The following is an 18,393-nucleotide window of genomic DNA, read 5'->3' on the forward strand; positions in this document are numbered from 1 at the left end:
GGCTTTTGGGGGCCCATACTCTTTATTAACTTCTAACTATCGCAGAACCTTTTACTGTATCCAAAATGACCTCCAGTAAAAGCTGTTGTCATTATTGAATTGATGGTGGACATCGGGGATCGAACCCAGAGCCTTTTGGCTGAGCTAGTCTGGGAACCAGACAAATTTGCGAGCTCATGTTTTATTTCCCCTGGCGTAAGTGTCTGCCCCCCCCCCCCTTTATAGACAGATATCCAGCATAACTTGGCCTGGTTTGGGCCAATCACAACCGGGTATGTAATATAGGGCGAGTTGAATGCGATGACTGCACGTAAGAGCGTCCTATGGGAGTTTTTTTCATAAACAATCAAGATGGCTGCCGCTCGTTGCTCTGATTGGTCGATCTGTCACATGGCATCCAGAGGCATTGTGGTCTGAGGCGGTTAATAACACCACTTGGAAATCGAAGATGATATTGACAGGTTCCATACTAATTTGCATTTGTAAATTGGCCACAGCAACGCCAGTCCATTCTGTCATATAAAATAAATCAGATAACTACTGAGATCAATCTATTGATCAAGCTTGTTTTATTACATGGGCAGTTTATTGAACTGGTAAATGGATTAGGTGTCGGAATGCATGACCTTAATTTTTTTCTACGCTCACAAAAACATAAAATTTGAAACATTTATAATAATAATAATAATAATTTGCTTTTCCAACATTCAAAGCTGTAAATTGTTATAGCTACATTTTTGTTAAAAACACATTATTTACAGTAATAGTAATACACAAAAGTACTATATTTGGCATACTTACAACAATCTCATCGTATAATTTACAATTTCTCATGTACTGATTAATGTGAATATTTAATAACAAAAATTCACAAGAAATCAAGAAGGGGGAATTATTCATCAACAAGTGGAACATACAAGCAATACCAGAGTTTTAAAAAAAAGTGTCAGTACCTCCCCTCAAAACATAATTTACCTTCACATCACCCTCGGTGATCCGACTGGGGTGACCATTTCCACCCCACTAAATCGACATCCATCTTCAAAATAAACAGAAACATTTGATGTCCTCTGTACAAATATTCCTCTATACAACGGTTGGTTTGACAAAGTTTGCCGCCACTAAAGTCCTGGTATCCAGTTGTCATTTTAGACAGCAAATGGCAGTTTGAGATTAAATTATGTTTCTCTCATAATAACTGCCGTGTCAAAACCCCCTCAGTGACTCTAAAAGTAGAAATGTACTAACAATTAATAGAAAAATTAAATTGTGCTCGTCTAAAGTCGTCTCTGATTAGAAGACTTGACTTAATATTGTGGTGCAGTCATCTTGACCCAAAAAAACGTTTTTAATTCTGTGAATTCTGTCACTCTCGCTTAGCCTACACCGCTACCTCGATTTCAGTTATAGTTTCATGGTTTTGTACAGCATACTGAACAATATACTTTGGCACAATACTCTGCAAAACCTCTACAGATCTCTCGTTGTGTGAATCTACAACTCATGCAGGGGAAGGTGTGTGTTCTCTGTTACAGCCGTGGCAATCAACGCCCAGATTAACCAATAATATCGGACGCGCTAATTTAGGAAGTGCGTTTATCATCAGCGTTCACGATTGAAAATAAATGGCAAGCAATTTGGGGTTGGGATTTGTTTAAATAAATATAACACTTCTAGAATGGTTTGATGTACGATTAGATTTGATCAAATAAAATGCTCGTCCAAATGCACTGCAAGTAATATGGAGTTTCAATATATTTGTTTTATAGAGAATACAATGTCAGTCAAGTAACTGGGTTGTAGTCAGATACCGGTATATTGTACATGTACATTGTACACGTTGTAAATCCGCTTATTGTAACTGTACATAATGCACACGTAAATTGTACATCCTGTACTATTGTCTATTCAAATGTATTTACTGCGTTACTACTTTACAATTCTTTCTATTCAGCATCGTTAGTAAGTACGTTTGGAGGCAGTCAAACCACAATGTTAGGTTATCTCGCTGTGCAATGTACACAGCAGCATGTTCTGAGAGTGACCTAATCTGCCATATTAAGACATTCATTTTGTAGTTCATCATCATAACCTTGGTCTGCCGCCATCTTAAGATGAATGTATTTGTGGGGGCGTATTTCAAACAATATCATCAATATCAATTTGTATGTCGGGGGGGTGAGGTGATTCCTTCATCCTCTTCAACCCAAACACATCAGCGAATGCATTTCCTTGAAGTGTGCGTTTTGCCCGCCCTATGTGTACACAACTACAGTAAATCACACCCGATTCCTCTACTCTAAGCTGAAATGCGTACACACCTAGCACCTTGTGTAGCCAATACAAGTATACAAAAGTACAGAGTACTTAAAAACGTGCAAGACACGGATAAAAGACTTTGTTTCCGATACTTAAGGCAAAAAACACTTGTTATGTAAGCCAATATACATATATTCGGATAATTACATCTATCAAAAAAGGATTTTGATGAACGTTCCCGGTGAAGATATGGGCATGGTTTACCTCGGTGCCTACAAAGAGAGCTAAATCTAAAAGTACGGAATGACGACGTGTATGCGATGCCCTTGTCTTTGTGTGTCTTGCACGGACAGAAAAAGAGACGGAAAGTGCCACAGTTTAACAACCTCCCCCTGCTCTCTCTCTCTCTCTCTCTCTCTCTCTCTCTCTCTCTCTCTCTCTCTCTCTGTCTCTGTCTCTTTCGCTCTCATTCTCTCTCTCTCTCCGTCTCTCTCCTGCCGGTTAATCTGCGCATCTTCTTGAAATGGTCTATTACGGGTCAGGACTGTTAAACCAAAAGAGTTTCAGAAAAACAAAAAAAGAAACAAACAGAGTGCCCAGGTACAAAAGTGCAAAACGCGCCAGTGTTTTTTTTTGTGTGTTTTCTCCTCATTTTCATTTTGTGTCTTCATCTTTCCCACCACACCACCACCACCACCACCACCACCACCTTTACCACCACCACCACCGTGGTGTACAACCAGGAATCAGCACCTATAGCTGGGACACCTTGCGGGGCAGCGGGCGGGGTCGGGTCACGCGGGGGTCGGAGGACAGCGACGCCGAAGAGTCCAGCTTCATGCTGCTGGTGCGCAGCTGGTGGGGCTTCGGCGGCAGCGCCGGGGGGTCCGCCTGCGACGAAGACGAGGAGCACGACGAAGACTGGGCGGCCGGCGGCACCGACAGACTGTGCGGCAGCGGCACGGGACGGCGGCACGGGTTGTTGCGCTCGTACACGCTGTACGGCGGCGGCGTCTTGTTCTCCCGCCGCACCTCACGCTCCTCGGAGGCGGAGTTGGGCACGCCGAGGGGCAGGGCCAGCGCGGCGGCGGAGGCGGGGCCGTGGTCGGCGCCCAGGGTGCCGTACTCGGTGGCCGAGGCGTCGGACACGCTGCAGCGGCTCAGCGAGGAGATGCCGCTGCTGTAGCTGCCGGAGAGGACGGGCGAGGCGGAGACCAGCCCCGCCGACGGGCACTCGGTGGGGGAGGGCGTGAAGGGCGGCAGGGTGTTCTGGAGGAGGGGGAGACACGGGGAGACACAGCGAGCAGACGGGTAAGAGGGAGGGGATAGGGCTTCCAGTGGGATGGAGGAGAGCCTGGAGGCTGTGTTGGTGCAGGGGAGGGCGGAGGTTAAATGGTTAAATATAATGCCTTTTAAGGCTTAATCTTTGGGAAGAAGCCCATGAAATAATTCCTGTTTCGATGTCGATTCAGCTTCATTGGCTTTTTATTTCCTTGAGTTGAGCCCTAATTGTTGCAGCTTTTTCTCACTCAATGTCTTTAACAGTGTACTATTGATTGATGAGAGATTACTGGGATATCGGTAAATACATTTAGTTTTTTTTGCATCATTTTTTAGCAAAATGTCCTAGGCTACGTCAGTATAAAGTACAGTACAGAACATTACAGTCCTATGAAGTATGATATAAATAATTAAGTACAGTATGGTATAGTGTAATGTAGTATAGTATAGCATCGATAGTGTAGTGCATGATAGTGTTGGGGAGTAAAGTGTGCAGTGAAGTTGTGTCGTTACGTACAGCCAGTAAATATATACAGTAGAGAACATTAGAATACTATTGTATTACAGCATAGTATAATATATAATAGTATAAGTTTAGTACTTTATTTTGCATAATTCCCCTCTTGGAAGAATCAAGAGGGGAATTATTCATAAACAAGGGGAAGCAAGACAAGCAATACCTGAAAGACTGATTCAGTACGCACCCACACACACACACACACGCACACGCACACGCACACACACACACACACACACAGTCATATCTGATCTGTGTTCCATTCATTAGCATCCACTCGACAACAGTGACAGCGGCTTGTGCATTTTCCACCGTTGTATTCCTTCGTAGCGTCTCTAATTACCAACCCCCCCCCCCTCCCTAACCTCCCCCTCCCTCCCCCCTCTCCCCTCTCTCCCCCATTGTCGACTCAAACTTCGACAAGGTTCCAACAACTTTCACATCTGTGTGAAGTCAAACATTTATTCTTTTTTTTTTACGGCGAAACGCAGCGCCAGCCCACCAGTCGCGTTCGTCACCGCCGCCGGCGACCGTTTAGCTGCGTCACGGTGAGCGGCCGCGGCTGCTGACTCTGCGGTTAGCGGGGGAAGGAGAAAAAAAAGAACCGGCAGCAAGTAATGGAAGGAGTCACACAGCCTGGCGGGCCCGCGTATCGAGTACGGTCTGGTTTTTTCCCCCCTCTCTCGACAGTTTGCTGTTGTGATGGCGGCAAAATAACGATAAGATACACTTCCTCCGCTTGAGAGATTGGATTAGTCATCAACTTGTTCCCTTTTCTTTGTTTGTTGTTGTTTTCCCTCTTTCCCTCTGAGCGATAATGCTACACCGCGATTATATTTGCTCACCCTATAATTGGTCTTTCGGTTAAGAGCACAATCAATCTCTTTAGCGTTATATCGCGTACGGCTCAGGAGATGCGCGCGTTTGTGCTGGTGATGCTAGTGTTTCATAGTCACACGCACACACACAATTACACACAATTACACACCACTTCCGAGTTCCGACGCAAACGAGCACTCGCTTGAACGGAAAACCGTTTTTCGAACTGTATCTTTTCTCACTCTTGTCCATATTCAGTTCTCCCCACCCTCCCAAGTATGAATTCATAGACTCAGCGGGGCGCCGGAGCAGAGTGTCAGAGCGGGCGGTTTACGACGCGACACCGTCCGACCGATCCCGACCCTTTAACCCCGCCTGTCACCGAGAACTCGACGGCTACTAAACGTCTTCAGCGGGCGTTTTATCTACACCGAGATGTAAATCGTCTGAGGGCCCTCTCCGTGCCTTACATGTGTGTGTGTGTGTGTGTGTGTGTGTGTGTGTGTCAGTGTGTGTGCGCGTGTGTACATGAGCGTCAGTGTGTGTGTGTGTGCGTGTGTGTATGTGTGTGTGTGTGTTTGTGTGTGTATATGTGTGTGTGTGCGTGCGTTAGTGTGTCAGTCAGTGTGCGTGTGTGTGTGTGTGTGTGTGCGCATGCGTGCGTGTGTCAGTGTGTGTCAGTGTGTGAGTGTGTGCGTGCGTGCGTGTGTGTGTCAGTGTGTGTGTGTGTGCGTTCGTGCGTGCGTGCGTGTCAGGTGACGGAGCCCGGTGGGAGCTTTATAGAGGAGTTGTCCCTGGCTGTTCTTTGATGGATCGCTCCGTGTGTCTCGTCAGGCGTCTACTATTGGCCAAAAGCATGTGCTCTCGGCCTGTCTGGCTCGCGCACACACACACGCACACACCTGTGCGCGTACACGCACAAGCACACACAAACATGTTTGATTGACAGCGCTCTGCAAGCCATCAGTCCCCCGCTCATGTTAGCAAGTCTTTCGTCTTTCTTCATTCCTTTGTCCATTCATCACTTCTCCACCCTCCTTCTCTGTCCCTCTTTCCAGCGTTTGTTCCTCCTATAGTTCGTCTTATACTTTCATTATTTTACTCCGAGATGAATGCCAGAGAAAGCACTCGGCCACGATGGTCGTCAGAACGAAACGTTTTTGAGGCGATAACGAGCGCAACGGACAGGAGCTGACGCGCCTCATCGGGGTTTCCAGTAGGGCTGTCAAAATTGCTCAAAAATGACATTCGAATGTTCGTTTGGAAAAAAATCACGAATTCGAACTATTCGAATATCTGGTTGCCTATTTTACGCAGTTGCCGTCAATATGTCAATAATGCGACAAAACCATGGTTCAAATTAGTGGGATATATATATATCATATAAACAGCCCAGTAACGTGGAGGCCTAATCATGAAAAGCCACAACTTTGTATCGCTCGCATTTCACCACCACACCTGCAAGCGCGCAAACTATAGTAATCTGAAGAAGACGCCCGCTTCTGAATGTTACAAAGTATGCTAGTGGTAACGTTCCTTGCTTTGCTTACCATTTATCGCAACCCGGTCTCACGAAAAGTCGTGACACTGTCACGTTATTTAATCTATTGAAACGTGATCAGGATCACGTATTTTCAAAATGTTCGTGTTTTACAGCACAAATTTCAAACCCATGTATTTCAAGTCAATGATAACTAACAATATGACAGCTTTTGGCCACCCATTTCTACTTAAACTTGTCTGTGAACAATATGACAGCTTTAGGCCACCCGTTTCTACTTTCACCTTTGATTCTGAGAAATTGTGACAATTCACGGATATATTAAATGCAGGTGCGCTGTATGTCTTGATGTTTATTTTATCTAGCCATCTACTGTCTTGTTTTTGGTTATGTGAATGAAAGTCCGCGTTGACGCCTCGCAAGTCCAGTGTCGCGAGCGGACGTTGCCATGACATCTAGAAATCATATCGTATTTAATGGGTTGTCACTAATATTGATGTGTTGGGCTTGATTATAACACTTGAATAATATTGTTTGCACCACGGCCGCCGTCCACCATGCCAGCGAAAGGGCCAGCACTACGCACCGTTCGGATTCATGAAAAAAAAGCTGTCTCGGACTTTGCCGAGAACATTGCGTTATAGCAGCTTTCACCAGCCAGACTACTAGCTCCCTGAGCTCTACTTCGGATGCTTATTGAATGGCATAGCCGAGCTGGAATACCTATATCCAAGTACGGAAACCCCGAGGGGATAAAATACATTCGCTCTTCACTAGTCTGTTACACTTGTACCGCGGGAGTGTTTTTCACATTCGAATATTAATTTTCACGTTCGAATTCGCGTTTTTGGATACATTTCGAACGAATATTCGAACTTCGAATATTCGTTGACAGCCCTAGTTTCCAGAGACACGGCCGAGGCCGGGGGCCACTCTGTTCATTCCACCCGTCTGCACCCAGGAGACACAGACAGGGAGGACAGGGGGGAATTAAAGAAAGAAAAAATGAAAAGAAAGAAAGAAAAAATGAAATGAAGAAAAAAAATGAAAGACGAAGATCAAAATAATTAAAGTAAGACAGGACTGAGGGATGCACGTAAAGGAAAGATTGAAAGAAAGAAAAATAAGTGAAAGGAACCGAACAATTGAAAAGAACACTCAAAAAGAAACTGAGAACCGGAAAAAAAGGAAAGAAAGAAAAAGAAAAACGGAAAGGAACAGAAAAAGCACAAATACCTTCCTCTGACACTTCAAGACAGCTCCTCTCTAAACATGCCACCGGTGTGCCTCTGAACAGACAGACAGAGGGACACGCAGACAGACAGAGAGACAGACAGGTTGATTGATGGGGAGAGCACCCACCTTCTGAGGGGATCTGGACGTGAGGACGGGCGACTGTGACCTCATGTTCTTCACAGAGGAGCCTGGTGACAGCCGGGGGGGAGGGGTAGGGGAGAGAGGGGAGGGAGGGAGGGGAGGGAAGGAGGGAGGAGGAGGAGGGAGGAGGAGGAGTGACAGAGAGGTGAGGGACGGAGAGAGGGAGGGAGGGAGGGAGGGAGGGAGGGAGGGAGGGAGGGGGAGGTTTGACAGAGAGGGGAGGGAGGGACGGAGGGACAGGAAGGACAAGAAGGGAGGGAGGGAGGTGATTGAGGGAGGGAGGAGAGGGACGCAGTAGAGGGAGGGAGGGAGGATGGGGAGGGAGGGAGGGGGGAGGGAGGGAGGGAGGGAGGGAGAAAAAATATAAATCCAGAGTAAGAAAAACGTTTTTAGCAGCAGGATGAACTTTCAGCATGAGTCACTAGTCACAAATGAGCACACACACACACACACACACACACACACACACACACACACACACACACACACACACACACACACACACACACACACACACACACACACACACACACACACACACACACACACACAGAGCCCTGGAAAACAAACAACACACAGAACACACAGAGAGGTGAGAAGGCCAGTGTGCTTGGAGCGAGCATGAGTCAAGTCACAGCCCGTATGCTGCAACAAGTCCTTTGAGCTGCCCAACGCGCCCGGCCCACACACAGCTGGCTCCTGCTCCGTGTGAACGACTCAGGGGCCAAACAGCGGCCCCAGCCTCAGCCCACTGCGGTGCCGAGCGAGGTGGAAGAGGCATGGCAAAGAGCAGAGGGAGGGGGTCGACTGCGGAGCGTCGGCGAAGAATGAACAGCGCAATGCAGCTAGGGGCAAGGGAGGGAGAGAGAGAGAGAGAGAGAGAGAGAGAGAGAGAGAGAGAGAGAGAGAGAGAGAGATGGGGAGAGAGAGAGAGAGATGGGGAGAGAGAGAGAGAGAGAGAGAGAGAGAGAGAGAGAGAGAGAGAGAGAGAGAGAGAGAGAGAGAGAGAGAGAGAGAGAGAGAGAGAGAGAGAGAGAGCACGCACGCTAGCTGGTAAAAGTCAGAAGTCGGCGCAATGTTAGTTTACCACAGCAGTGGTAAGATTCCATTCTGATTGGTCGGATTACCTGTCAGTAAGCCTCTAGGAGGGACGGGGGGGCATTGGAAAGGACGCATGCCCTCTTTGACCTTATCTAGACATCACAGATCAACATTATGGTTACACAAGACAGGAATGGCAAACCAACACACACACACACACACACACACACACACACACACACACACACACACACACACACACACACACACACACACACACACACACACACACACACACACACACACACTGATGATGCGTGCGAACGCTGTGATGTATTTAATACATTATAAATCCGCACTATGTAAAGATTTACTGCAGCCATCACTTTTGTTCAAACTTGTTTCAAGTGCTAAGTGTCTGAGGAATAAAAGCCGACCAGCTACAGCTCGGCACACCCGCTCTAAATCAATTTGGGCTGCGGAGGAAAGGGAAGAAGAGGTGATAAAACCTAATTGTTACCGATGTAGGGAAACATTAACATGGTGCCGGTATGTATAGGTTGTATAGGTTATATATTTGCATACCGACGTCAACATTCGATCCCATTCGGGGGGGGGGGGGGGGGGGGGGCAGGGTTTTAAGACACTCTGAAGGTTTCCCAGACCGGTGATTTCTGACTAGTGCGGCGGCCATGTTGTTACACATTTTCCGGATCGATCTCTTGGCCTCCCCTGGCCTAACGCTGGGGCAGGAGAGTGTTAAGTAGGCCAGGGTGTTTGACTCCCCGTCGAAGGAAAGCGGGTTCGATTCCCCGGTCTACCTGTAGGCATCCTTGTACAAGATACTGCTTCTTCTCAACGACCTGTATCTGAATTCACTGTAAGTTACTTTGAATGATATTGTCTGCCTAAAGGTAAGTGTTTTAAGGGAGTGGGCTCATGAGCAAGGTACCTGAACAAATCCCACAAAACAAAGATGTGAGTTCAACGTTGCCATTGGTAGGACTTTTCCTGTGTGTGTAAGTGGTGGAATAAGAGGTGTGTTTATGCTCAGGCTCTCTGGGTTGCAGCAGTGGCGTGTTATCCTTAAAGAGGGCTTTAGAAAAGGCAGGCTGTTGGGGCTTCAGTGCGATGATAACCCATTTGTTTTGGTTTATTTATTTTTTTGCAGGACCCCGGAGCCAACAATTAGAAGTTAACAGAGGGGAGAGAAAAAAGAATCTGCTGCGCTTTTAAACTTAGCTTAAGCAGGCTCCTTGTGAAGAATGTATCGGCCTGCTTCGTCCTCCTTGGCAGTTTGTATGAGATGTAAGGAGACTGAGATAAAAGGGGCTGGAGTTTTAGGTGTTGATTCCTTTTTTTCTTTCTGTTTGCTGTATAAGCTATGGGTAAAGTCCCAGAGTAAAGTCTGATAGAGAGATAAGGGGGGGGGAGAGGGGAGAGAGTAAAGAGAGCCAAGACAGGAGATCTGCTAAGGTCTCACGATAACGCTGCACACAAGCATAAGTGTCAGCGTGAATTACCGCAGGAAAAAAACTACACAGGAAAAAAACTGAAAATAATATATATACAAATAAGGAAACCGCCCAGCAGCATTCACTCTACGGTGGTGCCTCGTAAACATCCACTTCCATAATCGAATACCGTGAGATGTGCTGGAAGAGGTGCTCTCAAACCTGCAGAACACAACCTCCTCTACCTCCTCCTCCCCTTGCTTAATGTTTTGGTAGAAATCGGGACACTCTACCTCCAGAAGTGGCTAAACTCCTCAGGCGGGCTGAGGCTGACATTTAGAGGCGGCCGACAGATTTCCCCTCATATTTTTCCCCTTTTAAGTGTCCGGGTTTTTTCCTTTACGCCTGTATACATATTCTATTTTTAGGGCACACGTTAATATATGCAGCTCGTCAACATGAAACCACAACTTGAAGGCAGAGAGATAGAGAGGGAAGCTAATAGATATGCATCCGTACCTATAAATGTCACAGCCGTCCGTCAGGACAGCAGGAACGTGGCCTGCTGCTTTTACTAGCCTGCGTGACAATAAAACGCCGGGTTCATGCTTGTGTAGGCGTGCACGCGTGTGCAACGAGCGATCGAGGCGATGAAAGGACAAACTGATGAATTAAAAGATAAAGAGACAACTAGTGACAAACCGAAGGCATCTGCGGCACAGACTTTATTAGCTTTTACGAGTTACCTTGTAGTCTTTTAGCCTTCACTTTCACTCTTAACCGAAGCGACTTTAGAGTGAATTCAGATTCGAGGCATTAGAGAGAAGATGGGGGTAAGGGGGTTTGGTGCCTGTCTGAGACCTAGTTTGTACTTTGGACATTGGGGTTTGACATGAAGCTCTCTGGGAGTGAACCCTAACCGCTACACTACACCTGCGCCTGTCCGTAAATCCCACACATGGGTCTCATTTGCTCTGTGCCCTTTTTATGAGGGTGACATACTCTTTTGTGTTTTGTTTTGACGACTGTTTTTCTGTTTCCGTTTTTTGTATGCAACGACCCGTATGCAATGACCTCTGAGATTTTGTGTCTCAGCGTTCCTCCATGAATATATAAAGGTAGAATTAAACAAAGACATGTGTGCATGCATGTGTGCAAACATACACACGCACATAGGAGACATTAGGTTCCCTTACAGCAACTGCGTGCTACCTGTAGCCCCCTCCTTCCAGACCTCCTCCACCTCCTCTCCTCCCTCCCCCTCTCTTCCCCTCTCTTCCTCCCTTCCCCCCACCCCCTTCTTCCTCACTCTCCCTCATCTCCTCCTCCCTCCTTCCCTCTGCCCCTCTTCATTCCCTCCTTCCTCCTCTTCCTCTCTATCCCACTCTACTTCTCCCTGTCCTCACCCCTCTCTCCTTCTCCCTCTCCTCACCCCTCTCTCCTTCTCCCTCTCCTCACCCCTCTCTCCTTCTCCCTCTCCTCACCCCTCTCTCCTTCTCCCTCTCCTCACCCCTCTCTCCTTCTTCCCCCTCCTCCCCCCCTCTCCTCCTCCCTCCCTCTCCACCCACAGTCTCGGTGCACGTGTGCAGGCTCTGTTCCCGTGGGCCCACACAGGAGTGAGCGGGGGGGGGGGGTGGAGCCCCTGGAGACGGGGGGTACAGGAGCGATGAGTAATGCCGTGGAGCACCGCGCGCTGTGCCTCCAGGGTCCTCCTCTTCCCCAGACCCTCGTCTACCCTTGGCTCCCTCCCACTCGTCCCAGCACTGCATCCCATCCATTTTTTTCGTTTTTTCCCTCCTCTGCACTGATTATGCAGAGTCTGGAGTAATTATTCATGGAGTGGGCGGGGATATCTCGCCGTGTTACAATGCAACATCTGCGAATATCGCCGAAGGGATTCGTTCTTTCCATCAGCGACAGCGAAGGGACGTTTGCGTCACTTGGTTATTTCACCATCAAGTTCTTTAGGGCGGCATGTGGCTCTTGAGGTGGAGCGGGTTAGCTGGTAACTAGAAGGTCGCTAGTTCGATCCCTGAGCTGAGCGTCGAAGCGCCCCTGAGCGAGACGACTCCCCCTAACTGCTCCCGACGAGCTGGCGGTCGCCTCGCCTCGCGTGGTGGTGAACATGGTTGTGAATGTGTGCATGAATGGGTGAACGTTTGGCAATATTGTTAAGCGCTTCGAGTGGTCACTGGTAAGAAAAGCACTCGATGAATGCAGTCCATTCACCATTTACCACGTAGCAGATGCTTTAAATCGAAGCGTCTTTCAGTGAATTCAGATACGTGCCGTTCAGGTAGGGAGAGGTGAGGGCGCGTTGCCCAAGGTGTTCCGCAGGTGGGGCAGCAGAGTCAGACACAGATGGGGATAGAGGTCTCCGGTATGTTTCGCCTGAACCGTCTTGACACCGTCTGGCCTTGCCAAGAACAGGTTTTGTAGTCTGTGTTCAACACCAGCTGAGGGCTAAGTCTAAACCTGGAGGGACACGTACTGTGGTGCCAGGAAGAGGTGTGAGGAGATAAGGATGTTCTTACCTTTATCGGGGGCTGAAAGGTTGGGGTCACTCCTGGGAAGAGTGGCGTCCCCCATCTGGTGCGAGGAAGCTCTCTGTGTGCAGAAATACGTGTAGTTTAAAGTGCGGCCAAACAGACACAACGATGTTGTTCCATGTTTTGAATTATTCAGCCGTGTTCATCCCGGTTGAATCGATATTCTCTTTTGTGAAGGGAGACTGAGGCATAGAGAGCAGCATGAATAGTAACATCACACTTTGTGTTGTGATTTGACGAGTAAAGTATATAGTGGGAACACACGCAGGAAATAAGTACTGTTTATAAGTATAGTGGGCTAGGGTTGCTGTCATAGAATGCTTATTATTGCGAGTGTCAAAGTGTGTGGGTGTGTACCTTTTTATGACGTGTGTGTCTTTGTGTGTGTCCCCTAAGTGTGACCACTGCGGCAGAATTGTGTTTTCATCAACTGATCGCTTTTCCTTTGAAGCATTAAAGGCTGCGAGAGTAATCGCACAAGCACTGGTGTGTGTGTGTGTGAGTGAGTGAGTGAGTGAGTGAGTGAGTGAGTGAGTGAGTGAGTGAGTGAGTGAGTGAGGTAATGTGTGAGTGAGTGAGTGAGGTAATGAGTGAGTGAGTGAGTGAGAGAATGTGTGAGTGAGTGAGTGAGTGAGTGAGTGAGTGAGTGAGTGAGGTAATGTGTGAGTGAGTGAGTGAGTGAGTGAGTGAGTGAGTGAGTGAGTGAGTGAGTGAGTGAGTGAGTGAGTGAGTGAGTGAGTGAGTGAGTGAGTGAGTGAGTGCGTGAGTGAGAGAATGTGCGTGCGTATATGAGCGTGTCTGTTTGTGTGCACGCACGAGTGTGTGTTTGTGCATGGACGTGTATGGATGTGGGCCATGTATATGCGCACGTGTATAGATGCGTTTGTGTGCGTTTGTCCATGTACGTGTGTGTGTGTGTGTGTGTGTGTGTGTGTGTGTGTGCGTCTGTGTGTGTTTGTCCATGTGCGTATGTGTGTGTGTGTGTGTGTGTGTGTGTGTGTGTGTGTGTGTGTGTGTGTGTGTGTGTACCTGTGCGGGGTCCAGGGGGTTGGGGAACACAGCGCTGACGGGACGGTCCCGCGGAGAGAGACACGTGTTGTCCCGGCAGTGCTTGTGTTTGTCGGCCAGCTGCGGGGAACCTGGGGGTCCAGAGCCAACAGGGGCCCCAGAACGGTCAGATAAGCACACACTCATAAAGGACACACACACACACACACACACGGGTGATCACATACACACATGATCGAACACACACACATACACACACTCTGACACACACACACACACACACACACACACACGTGTGATCACATAAACACATGATTGAACACACACACATACACACACACACACACACACACACGTGTGATCACATACACACATGATTGAACACACACACACACACACAAATAAACGCATGTGTGATCACATACACACATGATCGAATACACACACATACACACACACAAACAAACGCATGTGTGATTCCATACACGGATGATCAAACACACAGACATACGTGTGATCACATACACACATGATCAAACACACACACATACACACACACGTGTGATCACATACACACATGATCGAACACACACACATACACACACACACACACGTGTGATCACATACACACGTGATTGAACACACACACACAAACAAACGCATGTGTGATCACATACACACATGATCAAACACAGACACAAACACACACACAAACACAAACTCGTGTGATCACATACACACATGATCAAACACACACACATACACACACACGTGTGATCAGATACACACGTGATTGAACACACACAGACGTGAAGAATCACACCCACTTGCAATCACACAGACAAACAAACAAGTACATAAACGACACACACACATACTCACACGTGTGATCACATACACACACACATGTATGCTCAATCACACAGGCAAACACACGCACAATCAGACACTGACACAGAAAAGACAATTGGCAACAGTGATGCGCCTGCATGGCAAAGCCTTCACGATCAAAACACAATTCCGCACCGAACACACACAGAGGCAATAACAAAAAGAAACAACGCAAACACTCTAACCGGAGAGGAGACCAAAGTGCGGCTAGGTGGTACACTATTATCTGCCAACACTGGCAATCAGGAAACACCTCTCTCTCTCTCTCTCTCTCTCTCTCTCTCTCTCTCTCTCCCTCCCTCTGTCTCCCTCCCTCTCTCTCTCTCTCTCCCCCATCTCTCTCTCTCCCATCTCCCTCTCTCCCTCTATCTCCACAACATGATAAATGAACCATTCCCCAGTCGCCACCCATAGCTCTCTGCCCCCACCCGAACCTCACAACCACCCCCTACCTAGAGACACCCCCACCCCTTCCTGCACCACCTCATCTGCGGCACTGGACAAACACTGTGTGTGTAGATAGATACGCACACACACACACACACAATCGGAGCCCGTATCGGCCCCATCAGGGGCCGATAAGACAAGCGTATGTCGCGGGCGTGCACGTCGGAGGCACGGACACGTGCACGCGCGCCGCAGCACAGGGAAAAGCCCCATGTGAATTCCCCTCCACAGCCGGTAGACAGATCGTAGCAGGTAGACGGATGGCCAGGGTCACGGGAGGCATCCAAACACACACACAGATGTGTGTGTGTGTTTCTCTCTCTCTCTCTCTCTCTCTCCCGTCACCCTCTCTCTCCCGTCTCTCTCTCTCTCTCCGTCTGTCTCTCTCTCCCGTCTCTCTCTCTCTCCCGTCTCTCTCTCTCTCTCCCGTCTCTCTCTCTCTCCCGTCTCTCTCTCTCTCTCTCTCTCTCTCTCTCTCTCTTTCTCTCCATCTCTCTCTCTCCCTCTCTCCTCTCTTCAATTCAAAAAAGCGTTATTGGCATGAGAAATAAATTCACATTGCCAAATCAGGTGAACAATAAAGAGGCATAAAATTTTATAAGTATAAAATGTTAAATACAATATATATATATTTATATATGTATATATATATATACATCAATAGATAAAAAGTCTCTCTCTCATCCTCCCCCCGCCCAGACCCCCAGCATCCCTCCTAAACACTCACAAATTGGCGCTTCTCTCGGCCGCTGCAGCTCGCAAGCATCCTGCCCAGTTAGCCGCTAACCGCTAGCGCCGGTAGCTCTATCATGCTAGCGCAGCAGATAAACCACCCCCCCCCGCTCGGATAAGAAACTGCATGGGCTATAATTCAGCCCAGTCTTTATGGGGGTGGACCGGGGCCATCTTTATAAGGCCAGCACCTGATACCAAGAGCCCAGCCCAGGGGGGGAGGGGGGGAGTGTATACGCTTCCATAAATGTCTCCGTATATTCTTACTTTTTATGATAGTAGATCAGGTGGAGGCAAAGAGCCTCGAACGAGAGTGGAGATACGGGGGAGGGAGAGGGGGAGATAGAGGAGGGGAAGGGAGGAATAGAGAGAGAGAGAGAGAGAGAGAGAGAGAGAGAGAGAGAGAGAGAGAGAGAGAGAGAGAGAGAGAGAGAGAGAGAGCAGGAGAGAGCGAGAACGAGAGAAACAAAGAGACAGCGAGAGAGGGCAGAGCATTTGATATTCACACTTTTGGGGATGAGGGAGGCAATCCTGGCTGCAGCTAGACTGGACAATAGATAGTCTTAAACGGCGAGGAGGCATACTTCACAGCACTGTTATCATCTCTCTCTCTCTCTCTGTCTGTCTCTCGCCCCCTGGCCTTCCCTGCCTCTACCTCCCTCTCTCATCTCAGACTCCCACTCCTTCCTTTTCCTGGCAGTGTCCCTCTCAAAAGCCGCATTTATCTGGGCCCACTCAGGCCTTTCCACTTTCCATCCCAGTTCGTTTTGTATTTCTCTCTTTTTTTCCAAGTTCCCCTTAAAGACCGCCCTTCGCTCCCGTCCTTCCATCGTCCTCTTCCTCACTCGCTCCCCCCATTATGGCTATCGTCTTCCATCCTGCCCGGACGCGAGACATCGAACCCGCTCCGAGGACGGAGGTGACACCGCGCCGACCGGCGGTGAAGTATTTTTAAACCGTCACTTCCCCTTGATGGATCGGTCACGGGATCCCGCCTCCACGGACGCAACTAGGTCAAGAGAGTCGGCGGGGCTGGGGGGGGGGGGGGGGGGTGGTGCTGGGGGGGGGGGGGGGTTGGGGAGGGGGTGATGGGGGATTAAGCGGGGGGATTATTTTCTCCTTTTTTTCATTCGGTAATTTAATCGAGGATGCGTGTTGGGAAATCGCCATGAAGGGAACGTTTAGCGGACATGACCTTGGCATTATCCGTCTGTGTGTGTGTGTGTGTGTGTGCGCGCGTGGGTGTGCGCTTTCCATTTTGTGTGGGCAGGTGCGTGTGTGTGTGGTTTTGTGTGTGTTTTTGTGTGAGTGTCTTTTTGTGTGTTTGTTTTTGTTCGCGTGTTTATGTGTGCTTGTGTGTGTGTGTGTGTGTTTTTTGTGTGCGGGTGTGCGTGTGCTTTTGTGTGCGTGTGCTTGTGTATTTGCGTGTGCTTTTGTGTCTATATCTGTGCGCGTGTGTCTGTGCGTGTCTATGTGTGCGTGTGACTGTGTGTGTGTGGGGGCACGGGCAGACGTGTGTGTGTCTTCCAGTCTCTACGAAGCAGTGTGTGGTAGTCCGTAAGGAGGTGTAAGGACCTCGCCAACTGTACGAGGAAGCACTGGGTAAGACAGGGGACCCCGTGCGGGTGAGTGTGTGTTTGGCGTCTGCACCGGCGCGCGCGCGTCGCTGCGGGGTCTTACCTCGGGCACTGGACGGGGCTGAGCTCGTCACGTTAGGCGAGGCGGAGTGGTTGGAGCTGAGGCTCGAGGTAGAGGGGCTGGGCTGTAACCACGACGACATCATCAACAACAACAACAACAAAATCATCATCAGCAACAACAGTTTGGATGCAATGGGGGCCATTCCTGATAAACGCTGTTTTGAAATTGTTTTTATTATTCATGCTTTGTGTTGTTTTGCCTCGATGGCCAAACAGGAAAGATGAACAGGAAAGTGAGGTAGAGAGGTTAGGGAACGACATGTAAATAAGCTCATTATATTACAGGCGGGAATCGAACCAGGATCGCTACGAGGAGTTTACGCTGACATGGGTGACAGACGTACATGGTGAGCCACCAAGCCGACCCTTATTGTACCTCCACAAGACAAACAATACCCCCTCAGGTCTAAACGGTGTTGTCGTACATAAAGAGTTGTCTCTTTTCAAAAGCGTCAATGTAATTGTTTCCTTAAGTAGCGGAGGGCATTGGGGTAGGTTGGTGGTCGGGTATGGAGGGTGGGGGGACATGTAAATGCTTGTAGCTTGTCAAGGAGGCAGTGACGCATCGTTGAATAGGTTGATACATCGTCTGTCTCAACAGCCCTCCCACGCACCCTCGCCCACCCACACACACAATCCCCTGTTTTCAGAGGTGAAGGAGGGCATCTTCCGCCAAATCGCTGTCAAATTATAAAGAGGATAATTATAGGATTTCTGTGTTTGCCTTGTTTGTTGTTCTGTGGTTTTATCTTGCTCAGGCATGGGCCTTTAACCGCTTTGTAAAGAGCTTCCCATCTGCCAAAAAGTGTTTATCAAA

The 18,393-nt window shown here is 48.5% G+C and overlaps 1 protein-coding gene across 1 annotated transcript in view; it reads right to left on the reverse strand.

Moving 5' to 3' along the window:
- Nucleotides 1-546: 546 nt before the first annotated feature.
- The window catches only part of dock4b (dedicator of cytokinesis 4b), a gene marked incomplete in the record, with an annotated part of 107,908 nt that continues 90,061 nt past the window's right edge, over nucleotides 547-18,393 (reverse strand). The window contains 6 exon segments of the mRNA XM_030341298.1: nucleotides 547-3,528; nucleotides 7,740-7,801; nucleotides 8,882-8,947; nucleotides 12,784-12,856; nucleotides 13,828-13,937; nucleotides 17,557-17,638. Of these exon segments, the coding sequence (XP_030197158.1) occupies nucleotides 3,013-3,528; nucleotides 7,740-7,801; nucleotides 8,882-8,947; nucleotides 12,784-12,856; nucleotides 13,828-13,937; nucleotides 17,557-17,638 (909 nt within the window).

The sequence above is a fragment of the Gadus morhua genome, chromosome 19 (assembly GCF_902167405.1).
Source record: "Gadus morhua chromosome 19, gadMor3.0, whole genome shotgun sequence".
Classification (NCBI taxonomy): domain Eukaryota; kingdom Metazoa; phylum Chordata; class Actinopteri; order Gadiformes; family Gadidae; genus Gadus; species Gadus morhua.